Here is a 22,277-nt window from a genome sequence, read left to right as displayed (position 1 = left end):
GGGTTCCAGAAGGAAATAATAAAGAACAAGAGACACGAGAGAGACCCCTGGATCAGAACTGCGATGAATTGCATTCTCTTTAGAATTCAGCTATTAAATCCCACCACAGCTCCTCGGGTTCCTGCGGATTTACTGTGTGCGTTGTCGTCCTCGCTCTCTCTACCTCCCTCCTCCCCCACTGATGTCCATGTCCCCTAGGCGGCACGTGGAGTGTCCCAGCGCTGGCTCAGAGCTGTCATTTCACAGGGGTTTATAACCAGGATCCGCTCCCCATCCTCCTCACCCCCCAACACCTCACTGTCCAGGCAGTAATGAGACATCTGGTGCTGGATACGTAAACCAGCCTTCTGCCATTTCTGTATGAGAGAGAGAGAGAAAGAGAGAGATGTGAATGATGGAGAGAGGATGAACGAGAGGGAGGGGCGTAGTGTGAGATAGAGAAGGTGAGAGTATGTGTGTGAGAGAGAGAGGGGGAAGCGGGTGTTGTGTGTGAGAAAGGGAGAGATAGAGTGTGAGAGAGACAGAGGGTGAGTATTAGACAGAGTGTGTGAGAGAGAGGGTGAGAGTGTTTGAGTGAGACACAAGGTGAGTGTGAGAGAGAGGATAAGAGAGAGAGAAAGTGTGAGAGAGAGAAATGAATAAATAATAATAACAATAATAATCTTGCATTTAATGCAGTATCTTTCACGTCAGAGGGACACCTCAAAGCCTGTAAGCGCTGCAAGGGTTTGAGCACTACTCTGGTGCGAGGTATCAGGGCTGCACTAGTTTGTGTGTGTATGTGAGAGAGTGAGTGTGTGAGAGTACTGCAGCGGTGCAAGTGTGTGAGGAACACACAGGTGCGGGGTGTGTGGGTGTGAGCGCTGCACAATGCAGGGTGTGAGGGCTGTGTGTGAGTGAGCACTGCACTGCTGTGAGAGCTGCATGGGCACAAGGATGTGAGCGCTGCACGGGTGCAAATACCTGTTTTCCGTCGGCCTTACTGCAGGAGATGAGCAACACCTGTGAGCCGGGGAAGACAGTGCTGGTGGAAAGGCAGAGCTGGCGATGGCGGATCTGGTGACTGTGGGTGAAGGTCCATTGCTGGGAGCAGAGAGATGCAACCTCCATTTATATAGCGTCCTTATTAATAATAATATTGCATTTACAAAGTTCCTTTAATAATAATCTTTGCATTTCATAAAGGGTCTTATCACATCATCGAGACATCTCAAAGCGCTTCACAGAATATAATGTAAAGCAAAGTGACTGTGTATTTTATGGGCAAAATACGACCATTGTTAAGCGGCCAATTGTGCACAGCAATGTTCCACAAACAGCCATGGAGTGATTAATAAATTTTATTTGGAGGATTGTTGGCCAGGACACCAGGAGAGAGAAACTCCCTTCTCTTTTCCATTAGAGCCATGGGATCTTTAAAATCCACCTGAACAGGCAGACTGGACCTCTGTTTAACGTCTCATCTGAAGGACAGCAATGCAACACCCCCCGGCACTGCATTGGTCATCTTAGACTATGTGATTCCAAGTCCCAACATGGGGCTTGAATCCCACAACCTTCTGACTCAAAGACAAGAGCGTTACCATTACGCGTGGCTGCATCTTTCAGGGCTTAACAGTGGAGTCGCCTGACAGTGAACCAGGGAAAGAGAAGAAGTGAGTGTTAGTACGGTCGAAGAGGGAGGTCTTCAGGCACAACCTGAAAAAGATGGAAAGAGGGCGCAAGGCAGGGGGGCGCTGATGTGTTGATGTTACCTGTGTGGCCGCTGGCACCCCATTGGTGGTCACACATCGCCCCAGGCTGACGCCAGCGAGCTGCTGTTCTGTCCTCATAGACTCCACACACGTTTCATGCTGCCGGATCATTCCCGGCTGGGAATCTGTCTCCTCGGGAATCCTGGAGCACAACACAGGCAGGAAGATCCTGTGACAATTAGGAGTCCCGTAGCATAGTCGTGAGCGCACTCGCCTCGCAAGCGAGAGGACCCGGGTTTGATTCCTGGGCAGGGAGAAACCTTAGGCAAGCTTCCTTACTCCATTCGCCTCTGTTTACCTAGCAGTAAGTAGGAACCCGGTTGTTAGTCGATTGGCAAATTGCTTTCTTGAGGTAATAATTTGGTCACTCAATCCACGACTGTTTGTGGGACACTGCTGTGTGCAATTGCTGCTGAGTTTCACTCACAAAATATACAACCAAAACACTTTACAGTATATTCTATGAAGCGCTTTCAGATGCCTCAATGACTTGATGACACACTATATCAAATGCAAGGATTACAATTATTATTATATAGTAATTACTGCCAGGACAGGAAGGGTGGTTGAGGCCAGGACACTGGGCTTAAGAAGCAGCTTGATGCTGTGATGGTAGGGTGGGTGATCTGGAGGAATGAGATCAGAGAGGCCGAAGGGCATTCTTCATCTAAGCCCATCTTGTGATAATAATAATCCTCACATTTGATATAGCGTCTTATCACATCGTCACAAAGTCTCAAAGCGCTTCACAGGATATTCTGTAAAGTGTAATGACTGTATTTTGTGAATGAAACACGACAGTCAATTGGAGTGAGTGAACAATTTTATCTGGAGGATTATTGGCCAGGATATCGTGAGAGAAAAACTCCCTTCTCTTTTCCAATGGCTCCGTGGAATATTTAAAGTCCACCTGAACTGGCAGAGACGGGACCTCAGTTTAACGTCTCATCTGAAGGTCAACAACTGTGACAATGCAATACCCCCACCCCAGCATTGCACCGTGAGTTCAAAAGTCCTGATGGACTTGAATCCACAACCTTCTGACTCAGAGGTGAGAGCGCTACCACTGCGCTAGGCTGACACTGATCATTAATCATGTCCAACACGAGGACGATGGCAGACACGAGCCGCACACTGGGATGCGGGACGAGGTGAGGGAAGGCCACGTACTTCAGCTCCGGGTAGATGGTGTCCAGGTACCAGCGGAAAGACTTGCAGTTCAGTTGCTTCCTCAGCTCCACACGGCTGCTCACACTGAAACACAGCCCCCGTCAGTCAGCCAACCTCACACCCATGCCACCCTCCCCACGGTCAGTCAGTCCCGCACCCCCCACCCCCCACAGTCAGTCCCGCGCGCCCCCCCACCACCACGGTCAGTCAGCCCCGCATTCCCCCCCCCACCCATGGTCAGTCAGCCACACTCAGCACACATACGCCGAGCATCCCCACCCTGACCAGTGAAGACAGATAAATAGAGAGACACACTGAAAGACAGACGGAGAGACAGACAGACACAGACTCACTCACTTACTCTCCATATGGTCTCCCCTTGGCAGCAGGTCGGGCTGTGTAGTAAAAACGTTTATACTCATCCATCCAGACCTCGGCTGTGCGTTTGGTGTTCCTGCAGAGAGAAAGAGGAGAGTAATTATGTTTTACGTCACAGTTGCTCACACAGCCTGTCATACAACCTCGCAGCATTCACTGCACAGCATGGTGACTATGTCTGCAGGCCAGCTTCATTCAGACTCTCAGCAATTTGGCAGCAATTATAATAATAATCCTTGCATTTGATATAGCGCCTTATCATGCCATTGAGACCTCTCCAAGCACTTCACAGGATACACTGTAAAGTGAATTGACTGTACTTTGTGGGCAAGACGTGCTAGCCATTTGCTCACAGCAATCTCCCACAAACAGTAATGGAGTGAGTGACCAATTTTTTCTTGGGTGATTGTTGGCCAGGACAACAGGAGAGAGAAACTCCCTTCTCCTTTCCAACAGTGGCATGAGATCTTTAACGTCCACTGGAACAGGCACAGACGGGACCTCCGTTTAACATCTTATCCGACAATGCAGCGCTTCCCTGGCACGTCAGTGATTCCAAGTCCCGATTTGGGGTCGGGTGGGAAGCAGGACGAACGTGCGGGGATGGGGTTGGAAGCACGACGGACGTGCGGGGGTGGTGGGAAGGATATATACTTGATGTAGGTGTTGGCGTTGCCGTCCGGGAAGACATAGGGATGCTTCTTGCGGAACACGTGTCCCACTCGGCTGCAGGGAACGATCTCCAGGCTCCCCCCACACATCCACACCCGGAAAGAGATTTCTGCAACAGTGAGGGAGGGAGTCAGTCAGGGATGCATCTCCCCCCACCCCCATCCCCTTGTCGTTCCCGACCTGTCTGTCTCACTTCATATCTGATGGCTGCCTGTCGCTCTGCGTTTCTCTCTCTCTCTTTCTGGTTGTGTGGTGTGTGTGTGCGTCTCTCTCTCTCTCTGTCGGTCTCTCTGCATCTCCCAGATAAGTCGCTCATTCACTCCATGGATATTTGTTGTGTGTGCGAAACCAACAGAGTTTACTTTCGAGGACATTTGGACATTGCCTCGCATTTGATATAATGCATTATCATGTCGTTGAGACGTCTCAAAGCGCTTCACAGGGTGTATTGTAAAGTGTAGTGACTGTGTATTTTGTGATTGCGTATTTTGTGGGCAAAACAATTTTGTGGACGAAACAAATTTTGTGGCCGGCCCGCCTTACCATCGGCGGCTGGACTTTTAGCCTCTCTGACACTCTTTGGAACTCCATCCCACAATCCCTTCGCCTTGCTCCCTCTCTTGCCTCCTTCAAGGTACGACTCAAGACCCTTCTTTTTGACCATACCTTCAGCCGCCTCTACTCACTCTGTCCTCCCTCATCCCAAACCTGCCCCCACGCTCGGGTCCTGATCCCTAACTGTTCAACACCTTGGGCCATCCTCCCGACGTGAAAGGTGCTTTACAAATGTAATTTTGTTGTTGGTGAAACACGGCAGCTAGTTACACACAGCAGTGTCCCACAAACAGCCAGGGACTGAGTGACCAATTTTATTTGCGAGACTTGTTTATTTGGGGATATTGTTCTCCACCAACCCCCACTTCCAGTTACCGAGGTTCTCTCCTCCCCAGATGTCCATCATGGTGTCATACTTCCCCAGGTGGTTGAACCAGGCCTTGTCGATGACGAAAAGCCCTCCAGCTATCACCGGCGTCCTGCAGGCAACATCAGAATCCCTGTTAAGGTCAGGTTTGAGGACAGCTCCTTGGGAAGGGTTTATCATGAACAATACTTGCATTTGATATTGCGCTTCATCACGTCATTGAGACATCTCAAAGCACTTCACAGGATACACTGTAAAGTGAACTGACTATGTATTTGCTGGCGAAATGCGGCAGCCAGTTTGTGCACACCAGTGTCCCACAAACAGCCATGGAGTGAGTGACCAATTTTATTTGGGGGATTGTTGGCCAGGACGCAGTGAGAGAGAAACTCCCTCTTTCGAATAGTTCCATGAAATCTTTAACGTCCACCTGAACAGGCAGACAGGTTTAACATCTCACCCAAAGGACGGCACCTCTAACAATGCAGCACTCCTCCAAGCATTGACCCTGGCACCGTCCCCAGGCTCAATAAAGACCCCTAACCCCCGGCCCTGACTCTCACCTGATAGGCTGGGTGGGATCCGTCCTCTGGGCCTTCACTTCCGTGCTCAGCTGCTCCCACTTGAAGCGCAGGCTCCAGTCAAACCCTGTCGCACGGCACAATGTGGGTGGGTGGGGGCTGAGACCAGATTAATCTGAACAACAGCCTGACAACCCACTAAATTCCAGAACATGCCACAATCATGTTAAGCCCCTCAAATACACGCGTGTACTGAAAAGAACACACACAAGACAACCGCGCTTTAAATGCCCCCTCCCTCCCTCCCACTGTAGCGTAGGATCGCTGGTGTCCCGCTTCTGCGCTAAAATTTGGTCAGCCATCCATTGTCAGGTTCATTTGAAGTCACTTCCTGCGCGTTGCATATGCACACCGGGCACGAGAAGTACCACTGACGATACTCAATGGATGCGTTGAGATAACAGAACAAGAGGACATGGGTTTAGAGTCACAAAGGGGCAATTTCAAGACAAATACCAGGAAGCGTTTCTTTACTCAGAGGGTAGTTAATGACTGTAACAGGGTTACTAGGAAGCGTGGTTGAGGCCAGGACACTGGACGGATTAATTTAAAAAGCAGCTTGATGCTGTGATGGGGGAAACGGTAGGATAACACACTCTCTCACACACTGATCGGACCGTACTGTACCTCCTCGGAGATCAGTGGAAGCCGCGATATAAGCAAAAGTATCCATGTTGATAACATCGATGACAGGGCTGAGCACACGTGTGGGATCCTGACACAGAGAGAGTGAGATACAGAGAGTAAGAGAAAGAGAGTGAAAGAGAGATACAGAGAAAGAGAAAAAGAGAGACAGAGAGAGAGGGCGAGAGAGAGGATACAGAGAGAGATGGCGGGTATTTACAATGTGAAACATGTTAAATCTCTCCGGCCGTAATTATTTGTCACAGGAAGTCAGGGCAGGATTACCCTCGGTCTGAGTGCACAGGTCCAGAGTAGTTTAGGTATCAAATATGGTACAGGTAAGATACACAGCAAAACTCTGTCAATGTCAACGTCTCTCACATTGTGGGTCTCAGTCTCTGGGTCACACGCTCGGGGTCTCGGGGTCACACGCTCGGGGTCTCGGGGTCACACGCTCGGGGGTCACACGCTCGGGTCGGGTCCTCGGGGTCACACGCTCGGGGTCTCGGGGTCACACGCTCGGGGTCTCGGGGTCACACGCTCGGGGTCTCGGGGTCACACGCTCGGGGTCTCGGGGTCACACGCTCGGGGTCTCTCGCTCGGGGTCACACGCTCGGGCTCGGGGTCTCACGCTCGGGGTCACACGCTCGGGGTCTCGGGGTCACACGCTCGGGGTCTCGGTCTCACCTCTCTGCTCCTGTGCAGTAAGGGGGGCAGCCAGTCCCTGTTGACTTCGCAGTGACTGTCCAGGAAGGTGAGAACAGAGGCCTGGGCTGTGTCTGCCCCCCGCACCCGGGACCGGATCAGCCCTGAGAGCAACATCACCCGTCAGTCAGCAGTCCCGCCCGCTTCCAGGCCACACCCACTGCCAGGCCCCACCCACCACTGAGACCCGCCCACCCGCCACAAGGCCCCATCCACAAATGGCCCTGTCAAGCTCCTGGCCGCAACCACTTACATGCCCCCCTCCCCCACCAGGCTCCTCCCACCTCCAGGCTCCTCCCACCTCCAGGCTCCTCCCACCTCCAGGCTCCTCCCACCTCCAGGCTCCTCCCACCTCCAGGCTCCTCCCACCTCCAGGCTCCTCCCACCACTAAACCCCACCCGACTGGCACAAGGCCCCCTCTCAACACCAGGCAACCGCCCAACAATGCCCTGTGTCCCACACCCACAACCAGACGCCTCTCACCCTCCACACCCCTCTCGCTTGGCCCAGCCCTCCATCTGGCCCCACCCACTTGCCACCTGGCCCCGCCCACAGTTGTTTCTATTTGCAGAAGAGGGGGTGGGGGGGTCACCGAGTGGGGTGTGGGGTTCACGGGGTGTGTGAGGTTCACGGGGTGTGTGGGGGTCGCAGGGGGAGGATGGGGTCGCATGGGGAGGGTGGGGTCGCAGGGGGAGGGTGGGGTCGCAGGGGGAGGGTGGGGTCGCAGGGGGAGGGTGGGGTCGCAGGGGGAGGGGGTAGGAATAGTGCTCTCACCCTCTCTCTGCTCGTTCCGCAAACACTTCACCTTCGGAAGGCCAGTCAGCAGATGGCAGTCAGCAGCTGAAAGGGTTATAAAACATGATGGCCCCCAGCAGCCCTGTTTTGCCCCCATCCGGACATAACTTCTCCCATACCAGGCACCATGCCCCAACCGAGATCCCACCGGCCTCGCCCACACCCACCTCCCCCAACTTTAACATCCGCGTCCTGACCTTGCAACCTTCTGTGTCCTCGCCCCACCCAGCATCCCTAGCCCCTCTCCCATTCACTCCCACCACTCCATGATCTCCAGCCTTCAGGTCATTTCTCATTCCCCTGCATCACCATTGGCAATCCAGCTCTCAGCTGGGACACCCCCACTCTATGGAGCTCCTCTCTCTTTACGTCTGAGATAGACAAAGAGAGATACAAACACACAGAGAGAGGGAGATGCGGACAGAGAGAGGGAGAGAGAAACAGTGTGAGAGAGACAGAGGGAAACAAAGAGAAAGAGAGACAGAAACACAGGAGGATTAGCATGGAGTTGGGATTGAGGTTGGAGTTGGGGTTGAGGTTGGAGTTGGGGTTGGAGTTGAAGTTGGGGTTGAGGTTGGAGTTGAGGTTGGGGTTGGGGCAGCCCTTTTACTGTCAGCTACTCACGGTCATCACTGAAGTCATCCACAAGAATGATCTCGTGAATGAGATATCCAGGTGTCCGGTTCAGCACACTGAGGGTGAGAGGATTGTTAGAGAGACACCAACCCCAGCCACACCCCGACCCCAGCCACACCCCGACTCCAGCCAGGGACATTTCCCCCCACCCCTTCTCCTCCCCCTGCCCCCCACGCTCCCCTGCCCCCCACGCTCCCTCGCATCCTCCTCCCCCCGCATCCTCCTCCCCCCGCCCCCCCACGCTCCCCGACCCCCCACCGCCCCACGTTCCCCTACTCCCGCCCCCCACCCCCCCACGTTCCCCCCACTCCCGCGCCCCCACACACTCTCCCTACTCCTGCCCCCCACCTCCTCCTCCCACCAAGCCTCACCTGCGCAGGGTGCGGAGCAATGTGGAGCGAGCCTCATTGTGGAAGGTGATAATGATGCTGGTGGCTGGCAGATCCGGGCTGTACTGCAGCGTTGAGCATCTGCAGAGGCAAATCAGCTTTACAGAACCTTCCATTCCGCTTTGTGACCAACATGGCGGGCGTTACAGAGGCAGGCGAGCCAGCACCCCCTGTCCACACCCCCAGCCGAGTCAGTAAAACCCAGAGGAATGGGTGCCTGAGCTGGCTGGCGGATGTGCGGTGGAGGAGTGACTTAGCCGTCTGCTCCTGATCAGTCTCGTAGTGTAGTGGTTAGCACGCTCGCCTCATAAGCGAGTGGACCCGTGTTTGATTTCCAGGTGGGACGAAACCTTCGGCAAGTTTCTTTACTCCACACGCCTGTTTAATTAGCTGTATGTGGGAACCCGGTTATTAGTCAATTGGCAGATCACTTTCCAGGACTTTAATCCCTCCATAGAAAAAAATGTGGTCACTCAATCCATGACTGTTTGTTGTACACTGCTGTACGCAATTGGCTGCCTTGTTTCACCTAAAAAATAATCAATTTACTTTACAGTATATTCTGTGAAGCGCTTTGATGTTTTGATCCATCTCTCCCCCAAACCCCCTCCGTCTCTCCCCCAAACCCCCTCCGTCTCTCCCCCCCACCTAAGGCTCCCAACTGCTACTTTGTCTCTGGATACTGGAGGCACTGTACAAACAAGTGACTGTGCTGGAACCTTCTATGTAATTCCGTGTAAAGCAACAGCAGCTGATCAGCAGCCGGGTGTCGTGGATACCCATCACCGTGCTTAAGAGTATCCAAACCAACCAGAGAATTCCATGGATCCCACCTACACCTGGAAATCCCAGAGACAGATTGTTGGAATGGATGCACGCTCTCTCCCGGGAGGGACACATCCTGCGTACCTAATTCCGGAAAGTATTAGGCGCAGGTTGGCAGGAACCAAGGCTTGGGGATCCCAGAGTGTGTGTTGGGGTACTGCCGGAGTCTAACCAGCTTGAACCGTATTGCTTGCCATTGATATTGCTGTCTGGCAAACTTTTCCACTGTTTGTCCTGCTAGGACCCTCTAACCATCAGGGGTTTGGCTTGTAGGGTTAACAGGAACTGGCTGGGATGACTCCCTGCCCCCAGTGACTAGTCTGCCCTTCTCGATGCTGCCGATGAGCCAGGCTGGGCTGAGCTGTCATCAGCAGTGCCCTGGAATACTGAGGACCCGCCTGGCTCAAAAACTGGACGAGAGACCACCACAGAGAGCTGACTCTATTCCGACATTCAATTGCCAAACATGTCACCTTGGATCCAGATCATCTCCAAGGATACTATGTTTAACTCTCCCTCCCCGAGGAGGATAAGCTGCTTTTGAACATTAGACCTCCTGATGTGGGAGGCTCTTTGCTGCCTTTTCCAACTAGACCACGAGGGGGAGCTTGATTCCAGGTTATGTCAGAATGTTCAAAACCACTGACCAGATTGAAACCACTCGACCCATCGTGTCTGTGCTGGTGCTCGCTCCCCCACTACAGCTCTCTACACTAACCCCATTCCCCTGCTCTCTCCCCATCATGTCTGTGCTGGTGCTCGCTCCCCCACTACAGCTCTCTACACTAACCCCATTCCCCTGCTCTCTCCCCATCATGTCTGTGCTGGTGCTCGCTCCCCCACTACAGCTCTCTACACTAACCCCATTCCCCTGCTCTCTCCCCATCATGTCTGTGCTGGTGCTCGCTTCCCCCACTACAGCTCTCTATACTAACCCCATTCCCCTGCTCTCTCCCCATCATGTCTGTGCTGGTGCTCGCTCCCCCACTGCAGCTCTCTGCACTAATCTCATTCCTTGCTCTTTCATCATTATGACTATTGGTGTATGTATGCTGTGTATCTGGCACGTGTATGCTGTGTATATGGTGCGTGTTCTCTGTACCCCTGATGGGATGGGGATAATAATAATACTTGAGACATCACAAAGAGCTACACAGAATATATTGTAAAGTGGATTGACTGGATATTTTGTGGGTGAAACACAGCAACCAATTGTGCACAGCAGTGTCCCACAAATAGTCGTGGATTGAGTGACCACATTTTTGGGGAGGGGGAGAAGGATTATTACCCCCAAGCGATCTGCCAATTGATTAATAACCAGGTTCCAATTTACTGCTAGGTAAACAGAAGCGGGTAGAGTAAGGAAACCTGCCTAATGTTTCATCCCGCTCGGGAATTTTACCCGAGTCCTCTCACTTGCGAGGTGAGCACGCTAACCACTACACTACGGGACTCCATGTTGGGGATATGGGGGGGGGGGGGGAATGGGGATGGATTGGGATTTGTTGGGATGAGAGAGCTGGGGTCAGATACCTGTAATGCCTGGTGTCTCTGATAGCCCGGTTGCTGGGGACCCTCCCACTCTCTCGATGGTTAAAGGCGTGCCGCTTGTAGGGGTCTTCGCCAGCTCTCCAGCGCTTCGCTTCCAGGTAACTCCTCTCATCAAACCCGTCCACCGATTCCTCAAAGTCCTCCAGAGAGTCCTGGTCAGCACGGAAAGCATATATAATAGATACACATAATTATATATACATTAGACACACACATTTGATACTGACATCCTATAGATTAGGAACACACATCGCTCCATCACACACAGAGCCACAACTTACACATTAGATAGACGCAGCCTATATATTAGATACACACATCATATACATTAGATACACCCATCGCTCTCTCACACACAGAGCTACAGATTGTAGATTAGATCAGGTAGAACCCCGATAAACCAGAGAGAGAATCCCTATAAGATCATACAGGCCAAAGTGAAGTGACTTTCACAGTCTAAAAGCAGGGCGGGATCTCAAGCCTCAGGTGGGGCGAAATGTTACGCAAGTTTCTTTACGCCACATGCCTGTTTACCTAGCAGTAAGTAGGAACCTGGTTGTTAGTCGATTGGAAGATCACTTTGCGAGGAATAATCTCTTCAACATAAATAAATATAATAATAATGTGGTCACTCAATCCACGACTGTCTGTGGGACAATGTTCTCACTGCTGTGCACAATTGGCTGGACGTTTTGCCCACAAAATACACAGTCAATTCACTTTACAGTATATTCTATGAAGCGCTTTGAGACTTTTCAACAACGTGATAAGGCGCTATATCAAATGCAAGGATTATTATTATTATAATTATGATATCAACAAGGAGGCCTGAAATTTGAGGGCAGGCTTCTGTAGGGCCCAAGGCAAGAGCAGGCCTGAAACTACATGTGCATAGGACACGTTTCATTGACAAGTCAGTCGTGCCAACCTTCCACTGGAACCGTCAGCACAGCTTCCTAATCCATTATTGATCAGAATCCATGAATATTTTACCAGCGCATGGCTCTCTCAGTCCCAGGGCACGAGCACTACCGTCTGAGGCTCTGAACGCTCTAACCAGGAGTCTGGTGTAAGCTCACTGGCCTTTGCTCCCCTCCACCCTCTCCAATTCCACCTAGTCTCAGCCTATGGCACCTTTTAACCTTTAAAGTTTAACACAATAAATAATTGTAATTCTTTGTGACATGAATTACACAAAGGCTTCCTATAGTTATTGGCGCTCAAACCATGTGTGAAGGACAGTTTGTTTTTGTGTGTGACTTGTTTAAAGAAAGGTGTCACACTCAAGGGCGTTAACACGGGCTGGACTCCGATCAGACTTGTTTGGAGTTGCAGCCCTCAGAGCTAATTGGGGACCCGCCACAGGCTATTGATCCTCAGTATAAAGATGGTGCTGGAGAGAAGATTGAGGTAAAAAGCTAGAACTTCCTCATCAAAATAATTTTTTCTTTTTATTATTAAATCCATTGTGCAAGTTTTATATTCCTGGCGTGACCCACGCCCTCCTACATCCTTAGATTTAATATAGCATCTTTTATGTCAGGAGGATGTCTCAAAGCTCTTACCAGAGCTTTACTGCAAAGTGCAGTTTTATAGGCAGCCAATTTGCACACTGCAACTTCCCACGATCTCAGCCTTGAAGTATGTGACCAATTGTATCTGGGGGATTGTTGGCCAGGCCATCGCGAGAGAGTAACTCCCTTCTCTTTTCCAATAGTGCCATGGGATCTTTAACGTCTGCCTGAACGGGCAGATGGGGCCTCAGTTAAATTCAAGTGCTCTGGGAGGCTACCCTGCGTGACGGGTGCTATACAAATGCATGTTGCTGTTATAACGTCTCATCTGAAGGATGGCACCTCTGACAATGCAACACCTCCCCAGCACTGCACTAGAGGGTCAGCCAAGACTGTGAGTCCAAAGTCCCGATGTGGGGCTTGAACCCAAATCTGACTCATAGGCTAGAACACATGTGATGTTGCATTTTGCCCACAAAATACCAAGTCACTCCACTTTACAGCATATTCTATGAAGCACTATATTAAATGCAAGGAGTATTATTACTCTTAATAAAAAAACAAGACTGGATTTAAGAATTTCCTACGATTCCGAAGCCACTTAAGACAAGACGATCTCACAGGCTGAGACTGAATGGCATTTCAGGCCTCTTGAGTTTCGAGTTTAGCTCAGACGGTCAGCACGAAAGTCTCCTATCTCTGCCTCCTGTGAGAATGTTTTTATGTTACTTAAGGCGGGTTCAACTGTTATCCTACCCTATATAACTTGGCAACCTCACTGCGACGCCAGTTGACTGACTCCACATACTAAATATAGTCCTCATTTTCACTGCTTCTTTATAATGGGATTTCCTGTTTTAGAGTTTGGTAACAACATCTTGTATATATTTCAGCCCTGACTTACTTTCTCTCGTCTCAGGGTCAGTATGTTGTCCTTTGAATCAGATGTAAAGCTGAGGCACCGTCAGCTTGTTCAGGCGTCGGATGTTAAAAATGCCACAACACTATTGGAAAAGAGAAGGGAGTTTCTCTCTCCAGTGTCCTGGTCCAAAATCCCCCAGATAACATCAACCACTTCACTTCACAGCTGTTTGTGGGACATTGCTGTGTGCAAATTTGCTGCTACGTTTGCCTTTGAAGTACACAATCACTACACTTTAATAGTAACCCTTGCAATTGATAAAGAGCTGTATTGAAAAGTCTATAACAGGATTTACTGTCATCTCTGTGTAGTGACTGTATTTTGTGGGCAAACACTGCAGACAATTTGCACACAGCAATGTCCCACAAACATCCATGGAGCGAGTGACCAATTTTATTTGGGGAATTGTTGGTTTGGAGACTGGGAGAGATAAACTACCTTCTCTTTTCCAATAGTGCCAAATGATCTTTAACATCTACCTGAACAACAACAACTTGCATTTATATAGTGCTCCTCCAGCACCGCATTGGAGCATCAGCTTAGACTGTGTGAGTCCAAAAGTCCTGACGCAGAGCTTGAACACAATGCCTTCTGACTCAGAGACGAGCGTGTGAGCCAAGCTGATACCTTTACAGTAATTAGCTGTGAAGATGTTTCAACACTGTCAGGTTTGTATTAAGTATTAATATTGTGTGTCATCCTGGCTCAGATGCTAGCACTCTCACCTCAAAGTCAGAAGGTTGTGGTTTCAAGCCCTACGTCAGGACTTGGAATCTTGCAGTCTAAGCAAACACTCAAATGCAGCGCTGGGGTTGTGTTGCATTGTCGGAGGTGCCTTCTTTCAGATGAGACTTTAACCCGAGGCTCTGTCTGCCTGTTCGGGTGGACATTAAAGATTCCATAAAACTATTTGAAAAAAGGGAATTTCTCTCTCCCAGCGTCCTGGCCCACAATCCCCCAGATAAAAATGTGGTCGCTCACTTCATGGCTGTTTGTAGGACACTGCTGTACGCAATTGGCTGCCACATTTCGCCCACAAAATCACAGTCTATCCACTTTACAATATATTCTGTGAAGTACTTTGAGACGTCTCAACGATGTGATAAGGTACTATATCAAATGCAAGGATTATTATTATGTGAGAGAGGCAAGGAATGGTGGAGAATGTCACAGTCTCACACACACACACCAACAACAAAATTACATTTGTATAATAATAATAATAATCCTTGCATTTGATATAGCGCTTTTCACGTCGGGAGGACGTCCCAAGGCGCTGGACAGACAGAGTTATGGACCTGAGCTGAGGGTCGGGGAAGAGGGAGGGCAGAGGGAGTAAGCAGGGAGATTGAAAGCACGGTCGAAGAGGAGGGTCTTGAGGTGGGTCTTGAAGGTGGTGAGGGAGGGGGCGGACTGTGGGATAGAGTTTCAGAGGGTGGGTGCAGAGTGGTGCAAGGCACGCCCGCCGATAGTGGGGCGAGTAAGGCGGGGGACGTGAAGCAGGCCAGAGCCCGCTGAGCAGAGGGAGTATGCACACTCGTACTCACACACAGCTATATACAAGGAGAACACACACACAGGACTGCACCACTTGTGAGCCTGTGCATTAGTGTTTTGGGCTAATCTTTTGCTGTGATTGATGTCCGCTGGGACCATTCTCGAGCGCTCATCTGAAAAACTCAATCAAAAGGAATGTCAGTGGGAGGAAAGCAGCCGTGTGAATCGCGCTCCCGGGAATTTGTTTCATGAAAGTGCAATGAAAGCCCAGAAATTTCAAGGCATATTAAAAAATGGACTATTGATTCCAACGGTTCACCATCAAACGGATGACAGAGCCCAAATGAGCACCGGGTCTTCGCCTGCAATTTTGTCTTCAAATAGGACAGAGTTATGGAGAATTTCGACCTTCACTCTTAACCTTGAAGATTTTTGAAATAGCGCCTAATCACGTCATTGAGACATTTCAGTGCGTTTTTCACAGAATATATTTGAGTGTCTAGTGACTGTGTATTTTGTGGGCCACCAATTGTACACTGCAGTGTCCCACAAACGTCATGGATTGAGTGACTAAATCCCCCCCCACCACCCTTCAAGCCCCCATCAGAAGAAAAGCATCTCCAAATTATAACAATAATAATCCTTACATTTAACGGAGCACCTCATCATGTCATCGAGATGTCTCAAAGCGCTTCACAGTATAGTGAGTAGTCAGTAAAGTGTACTGACCGTGTGTATTTTTTTTACTGCGTATTTTGTGGGCGAAACGTGGCTGCCAGTTGTGCACAGCAGTGTCCCACAAACAGCCAAGGAGTGAGTGACCGATTTTATTTGAACAGGCAGATGGGACCTCAGTTTCATGTCTCATTTGAGGGACGGCACCTCTGACAATGCAGCGCTGCCCCAGCACTGCATTGGAGTGTCAGCTTAGACAACGTGATTCCACATCCCGACGTGGGGCCTGATCAGAGGCGAGAGTGCTACCGACTGAGCCAGGCTGAGACCCTATGACCAATTTTATTTGGGGAGGATTGTTTGCTAGGTCACCGAGAGAGAGAAACTCCCTTATCGTTTTCCAAAAGAGCCATGGATCACACCCTAATATTAAGCCTGGGAACAACCCCAATTTTCCCAGCCTCTCGTCGGAATTTAACCCTCTCAGCCCTGGAACTGTTGTGGTGAATCTGCGCTGTCCGTCCATCTGCCCTCTGAGGCCATGATATCTTTTGTAAACTGTGCCTTAGCTTCGGAGGGAGGGAGGTGTGAGGGGAATGGGGGAGGGTTGTCAGAAGGAGCCAGAGCAGCCCTGCAATCTAATATTATTCCACATGTTTTATTTACTGGAAATTCAAGCCGAAGGGAACGTGAAATATTAATGGCTGATCCGTAAGAGATGCTCTTCAGAGACGTTTGGTTTGGCATCAAATGCACTCGATAATTAATGTGAACCCGTTTGAACGGTCTACAGTCAGAAAGTCTGTCTCTTATCATACAGGAATGTAAGCACTGTGGCTCCAACCCTTTTGATTATTAAAAAAAATCATAGTAATCATTGATTTGATACAGGGCCTTTTCACATCGTTGAGACATCACAAAGTGCTTCAGAGAATATAATATAATCCTTGCATTGGATATAGTGCCTTATCATATCTTTGAGATGTCTCAAAGTGCTTCACAGGATATACTGTAAAGTCATTTGACTGTATTTTTTGTGGGTGAAACGCAGCAGAAAATTGTGCACAGCAGTGACCAATTTATTTATTCGGAGGGATTATTACCCCCGGAAAGCGATTGTCAAGTGACATGTTACTTACATGAAAGCGCTTTGAGACGTTCTGAACCATTTTTTTGAGGGATTATTACCCTTTCCCCACAAACACTACATCGACATTAACTACCTGCAAAACTTGCAGACATCTTATGTGTTAGGCTCGATAAAAATTTTATTTTTTTCTCGCTCCCCCTCTCTCGCTTTCTCTCGCTCCCCCTCTCTCGCTTTCTCTCGCTTCCCCTCTCTCACGTTCTCTCGCTCCCCTTCTCTCGCTTTCTCTCTCTCCCCCTCTCTCATGTTCTCTCACTCCCCCTCTCTCATTTTCTCTCACTCCCCCTCTCTCTCACCCAGGAGACATTGGCTATGCAGTCAGTGACACTGACTGAGTAAACATTAACTGGAGTTTGTGGGAACAAAGGTTAATCTGGAGCTGGAAAGTTGGAGCGAGCAACTCATGACTATCCTCTTGGTGGGAATGGGGTGGTGGGGGGAGGAGGTGAGCGAGGTCTCCTTGGAGATGAACTGGCAACACGGTGACATGTTTGGCAACAGAATGTTGGAATCAAGTCAGCCCTCTGTGGTGGTTTCTAGTCCGGTTCCTGAGCCAAGCGGGTGAACAGTATTCCAGGATACCGCTGATGACAGCTCAGCCAGTCAATGCGACATTTAGGGGCAACAACAACAAATTACATTTGTATAGCGCCTTTCAAATCAGGAGGAAAGCAGCGGGAAAGCAGCAGGAAAGCTTGCCAGACAGAATTCTCAATGGCAAGCTATGCGGGTTTAGCTGGTTAGACTCCAGCAGTTACCCCAATGCACACTCTGGGGTCCACAAGCTTTGGCTCTTGCCAACCTGTGCCTAATACTTTCTGGAATTAGGTAAGCAGGATGTGTCCCTCCAGGGAGAGAGAGCGCATTGCATCCCAACAATCTATCTCTGGGATTTCCATGTGTAGGTGGGATGCATGGAATTCCCAGTTTGGTTTGGATACTATTAAGCACAGGGATGGGTTTCCGTATGGGTCAGACACCCGGCTGACCAAAAAACAGAAAAAATCCTCTGTGATAGAGACGATTTGGAATGTTTTGCAATGCAAATGGTCATTTGTTTAGAATGTTTTACAATGCAAATACTCATTTGTCTCAAAAGTCCCTGACTGTGTTTCTGTGAGCTTGTTTGTGCACAGCTATGTCCTGTCACACAGGACACAGACATGAGTTGTGTGTTCATGGCTGATATCGAGGGCTTTGAGCTCATAGTCTAAGCTGACACTGCAATGCAGCACTGGGGGTGGGGGAGTTGTTGCATCGTCAGAGGTGCCATTATTTAAACTACGGTCCCGTCTGCCTGTTCAGGTGCACTTTACAGATCTTGTTGAGCTATTGGAAAAGAGAAGGGTGTTTCTTTCTCCCAGTCTCCTAGACAATAATTGGTCATTCAAACCACAACTGTTTGTGGGACACTGCTGTGTGCAATTGGCTGCTGTGTTTCTTCCACAAAATACACAGTAACTCCACTTTACAGTATAATAATAATCCTTACAATAATTGAGATGTCTCAAAGTGCTTCACAGAATAGACTGTAAAGTGAATTGACTGTATTTTGTGGGCGAAATGTAGCACACAAATTTTTTTTGGGGGGGATTATTATCCCGGGAAAAGCAATCCGCCAATTGACTAACAACCGGGTTCCCTACTTATTGCTAGGTAAATAAAGGTGTATGAAGTAAAGAAACGCGTCCAATGATTCGCCCTGCCTGGGAATTGAACCCAGGTCCTCTCACTTACGAGAATATTCTGTGAGACGCTTTGAGACATCTTGCTGACATGGTAAAGCACTATAAATAATAATAATCCTTGAATTTGCTATAAAGCTTTTTTATGTCTTCTAGACATCTCAAACTTCTTCACAGAACATACTGTAAAGTGAATTGACTGTATATTTAGAGGCAAAACGCAGCAGCCAATTGCGCACAGCAGTGTACCACAAACAGTCGTGGATTGAGTGAACAAATTATTATTATTTGTTTTTAAGGATTATTATTCCTGGAAAAGTGTTTCGCCAATCGACTAACAACTGGGTTCTTACTTACTGCTAGGTAAACAGAGGCATGTGGAGTAAGGAAACTTGCCCAACGTTTCGCCCTGCCCGGGAATCAAACCCAGGTCTCGCGCTTTCGAGGCGAGTGCTCTAACCACTGAGCTACAGGACTCCACTGTAGCTATATCAAATGGAAGGATTATTATTATGATTATTAAACATTACGTTCATAGAATCAATTATGGTGTAATTCCTACCCGGGCGTTTGCTATTTCTACTTCAGAGCAACACTTAACCAGAAGGAACAGCCGCCAGATTGGTGCCATTTGATTATTTCCCCTTTGCGTTTGAGAAAGATGTGCGGTTGAATGACATGTTGTTTGGGGCCTCCACAGAAACCTGTCACCATGATCAGCCAGGTGTCTGACACCCAAGGAAACCCATCACCCTGCTTTGGAGTATCCAAACCGGACCGAGAATTGCACACATGCACACCGCCTACCCATGGAAAATTCCTAAAAGACGCGGAAATAGCGAAAGAGGAAATGGGATAGAGAAGAAAAGACGTAGGGAGAGAGCGGGAGAAGGCAAGAAAACCAAGAGAAAAGCGCAGAAAGCGCTAGAAAAAAAATAAGAGAAAAAGAAAAATCCAGACAGGCAGGGAAACGGGACAGGGAGCGAGAAAGAGAAAGAAAAAGAGGGGAAAAAAAGGACAGAGGGAACGAAATAGGAAAAGGATAGAAGGGACACGATAAGAGGATTGCGAAGGGATGAAAGTGGAGATGGATGTGGCTGCTCAAGTCAGCAAACCAGGTGGATGGGGAATAAAACAAGAGTCAGCAAGAGCTTCAAGCAAGTCCCAGACCCAAACCCCTACAGAGAATGGGCAATGGTCTTGCTTTGCTTGCAAATAAAACACACACACACACACGCAGATCCAACGCTGAAATTTAAATGCAGAGAGAATTTTTTTTTAATATTGTGCAGTATTTTAGATTTTTAATGCATGTGTACGTCTGTCTCTCTCTCTCTCTCTCCCCCTCCACACACACACACACACACACACACACAACGTTAAGGTCAGAATTTAATAAGAGTGCATTAATAATTAATAACGCACTGTGTTAAGAGACACCTCTGTGTGTGTCTCTCTCTGTCTCACACACACACACACACACGTATAAGAGGTGTCTCTGTGCCCACACACACACACACACACACACACACATATATATATATATGACCCCCAAAAGTGGTGATACAATCACAATGTCCAATAAGTCATAAAGAAATGATATATTTTTTTTAGATGAGAGTGCAGATATCGTGACTTTTTGGTCACCCTATAGTTTTGCCTCTCTCTGCAGAAGAGGTACCTCTGTCTCCCACAGACACACATATATAAGAGGTGTCTCCTCGACCTCTGCATCACACACACACACACGTATATATATATATAATAATAATATATAGATGTGTGTGTGTATGATATATATAAGGCCTGTGAGCTCGCCACCCCACACGTATATAAAACAGCCCTTACCTTGGCTTCCAGCTCCCCCACAGCCGTCTGATCGCTCCTCCAAATCCTGCTCACGGCGTCTGGCTGCAGGAACAGTCTGAGAGCAGCAGCAGCCAGACCCCCAGCCAGCAACAGCCCCACAGCCTGTCTGCGGGACACCTTCCTCATTCTGTCTGTCTGTCTCTATCTCTGTCTGTCTCTCAATCAATGTGTGTGTCTCTCTCTGTCTGTCTCTATCTCTGTCTGTCTGTGTCTGTCTGTCTCTATCTCTGTCTGTCTCTCAATCAATGTGTGTGTCTCTCTCTGTCTGTCTCTATCTCTGTCTGTCTGTGTCTGTCTCTATCTCTGTCTGTCTCTCAATCAATGTGTGTGTTTCTCTCTGTCTGTCTGTCTGTCTGTCTGTCTGTGTCTGTCTGTCTGTCTGTCTGTCTCTGAACCAATGTGTGTCTCTCTCTGTCTGTCTGAGTCAGTCTCTGCCTCTCAGTCCCTCTGTCTCCCTCTCACTGCTTTTTAAGATGAAGGTGTTTAGTGACTGAGTGAAGCCCAGAGACAGAGAGAGATAACCAGTGTGTGTGTGTGTGGGGGGGGGGGGGAGGGGGGGTGGGGGGGGAGGGGGTACCGCTGGTGTTGGTTGATTTCATCCCCTTTTTGTGGCTCACAACAGCGATTACAGAGGTGACACCTCCTCTCTCTCTCTCCCCCTCCCCTCTCTCTCCCTCTCTCCCCCTCCCCTCTCTCTCCCTTGTCTCTCCCCCTCTCTCTCCCCCTTCCCCTCTCTCCCTCTCTCCCCCTCCCTTGTCTCCCCCCTCCCCTCCCTCTCCCTCTCTCCCCCTCCCCTCTCTCTCCCCCTCCCCCCTCTCTCCCCTCCCTTGTCTCTCCCCCTCCCTTGTCTCTCCCCCTCCCTTGTCTCCCCCCTCCCTCTCCCTCTCTCCCCCTCCCTTGTCTCTCCCCCTCCCTTGTCTCTCCCCCTCTCTCCCCCTTCCCTCTCCCTCCCTCTCTCCCCCTCCCTTGTCTCCCCCCTCCCTCTCCCTCTCTCCCCCTCCCTTGTCTCTCCCCCTCTCTCCCCCTTCCCTTCTCCCTCCCTCTCTCCCCCTCCCTTGTCTCCCCCTCCCTCTCTCTCTCTCTGTCCCACTGCAAATACACAGCTCTAACCTCCCCCTTCACCCCCCCCTCTCCCCCCAGCCCATGAGATTTACTGAGCTGACACCAGGCACAGTTGGAGCTGAGCCAGAGACACAGACAGAGCTGAGCTCTATCAGCCCAGGGACCCTGGTTTTCACACAGCGCCTCAGTGTCTCATCTTCACAGCCCCTCGACCTCAAGTGGAGGGAACGGTGATCATAATAATAATCCTCGCATTCGATACAGCGCCTTACATCAAGCCGGTGAGTTGTCTCAAAGCGCTTCACAGGATACCCTGTATTCATAATAAAAATAATAATCAGAATCCTTGCCTTTGCATTTGATGCAGCACCTTCACCACATCGCCAAGACGTCTCAAAATACTTCGCAGGATTTATTGTAATAATAATCCTTGCATTTAAATTTGATACTGCACGTTGAGACATCTCGCAGAGGTAAAGCGGATTGACTGTGAATTTGGGGGGCGAAACACGTCAGCCAATTGCGCACAGCAGCGTCCCACAAACAATATTACATGTCAAAGAAATCTTAAGGGGGATGTCGCTAAATTTTAAACTTATTTTATATATTATTATTCTTTTATATCCTTTTACTATTCTTTTATATGTACAAAGAATAAATGAAGACCCACTAATTGTGTTAAAACAGGTCACAAAAAAATCCACAAATTACTGTAAAGCGGATTGGCTGTGTACTGGTGGGCGAAAGTATTATTTACAATTTAACAATCCTCACGTTTCCCCTCACTTGTTAACATCTCAAAGAACTTCACTGGGAATCCACGCCAAAGTGTAGTGACTGTGTCAGCCTGGCACAGTTGATAGCAATCTCGCCCCATGTCAGGACTTGGAATCACACAGTTTA

General features: G+C 49.3%; 1 protein-coding gene and 1 non-coding gene across 3 annotated transcripts; both read right to left on the bottom strand.

Annotated features, from left to right (window-relative positions):
- Nucleotides 1-59: 59 nt before the first annotated feature.
- On the bottom strand, nucleotides 60-20,438 carry galnt14 (UDP-N-acetyl-alpha-D-galactosamine:polypeptide N-acetylgalactosaminyltransferase 14 (GalNAc-T14)). 2 transcript variants are annotated; one of them, XM_042333262.1, is made up of 15 exons: nucleotides 20,292-20,438; nucleotides 10,986-11,155; nucleotides 8,610-8,708; nucleotides 8,227-8,294; nucleotides 7,582-7,647; nucleotides 6,789-6,910; nucleotides 6,105-6,192; nucleotides 5,460-5,544; nucleotides 4,905-5,008; nucleotides 3,957-4,083; nucleotides 3,286-3,378; nucleotides 2,925-3,008; nucleotides 1,755-1,923; nucleotides 964-1,083; nucleotides 60-356 (listed from the first exon to the last, which is right to left on the bottom strand). In XM_042333262.1, the coding sequence occupies exons 1-15, from the start codon at nucleotides 20,436-20,438 to the stop codon at nucleotides 195-197; spliced, it is 1,704 nt and encodes a 567-aa protein (XP_042189196.1). In that variant the 3' UTR covers nucleotides 60-194. The 2 variants fall into 2 exon arrangements, with proteins under 2 accessions (XP_042189196.1, XP_042189197.1); XM_042333263.1 differs by having other exon boundaries at nucleotides 1,755-1,896.
- trnas-cga lies at nucleotides 18,848-18,920 on the bottom strand. The gene has a single exon. It is a non-coding gene; the product is annotated as a tRNA-Ser (tRNA).
- Nucleotides 20,439-22,277: the final 1,839 nt, after the last annotated feature.

Source organism: Callorhinchus milii, unplaced genomic scaffold (assembly GCF_018977255.1).
Source record: "Callorhinchus milii isolate IMCB2004 unplaced genomic scaffold, IMCB_Cmil_1.0 Scaffold3, whole genome shotgun sequence".
Lineage (NCBI taxonomy): Eukaryota > Metazoa > Chordata > Chondrichthyes > Chimaeriformes > Callorhinchidae > Callorhinchus > Callorhinchus milii.
This window is presented reverse-complemented; position numbering and strand designations above follow the sequence as displayed.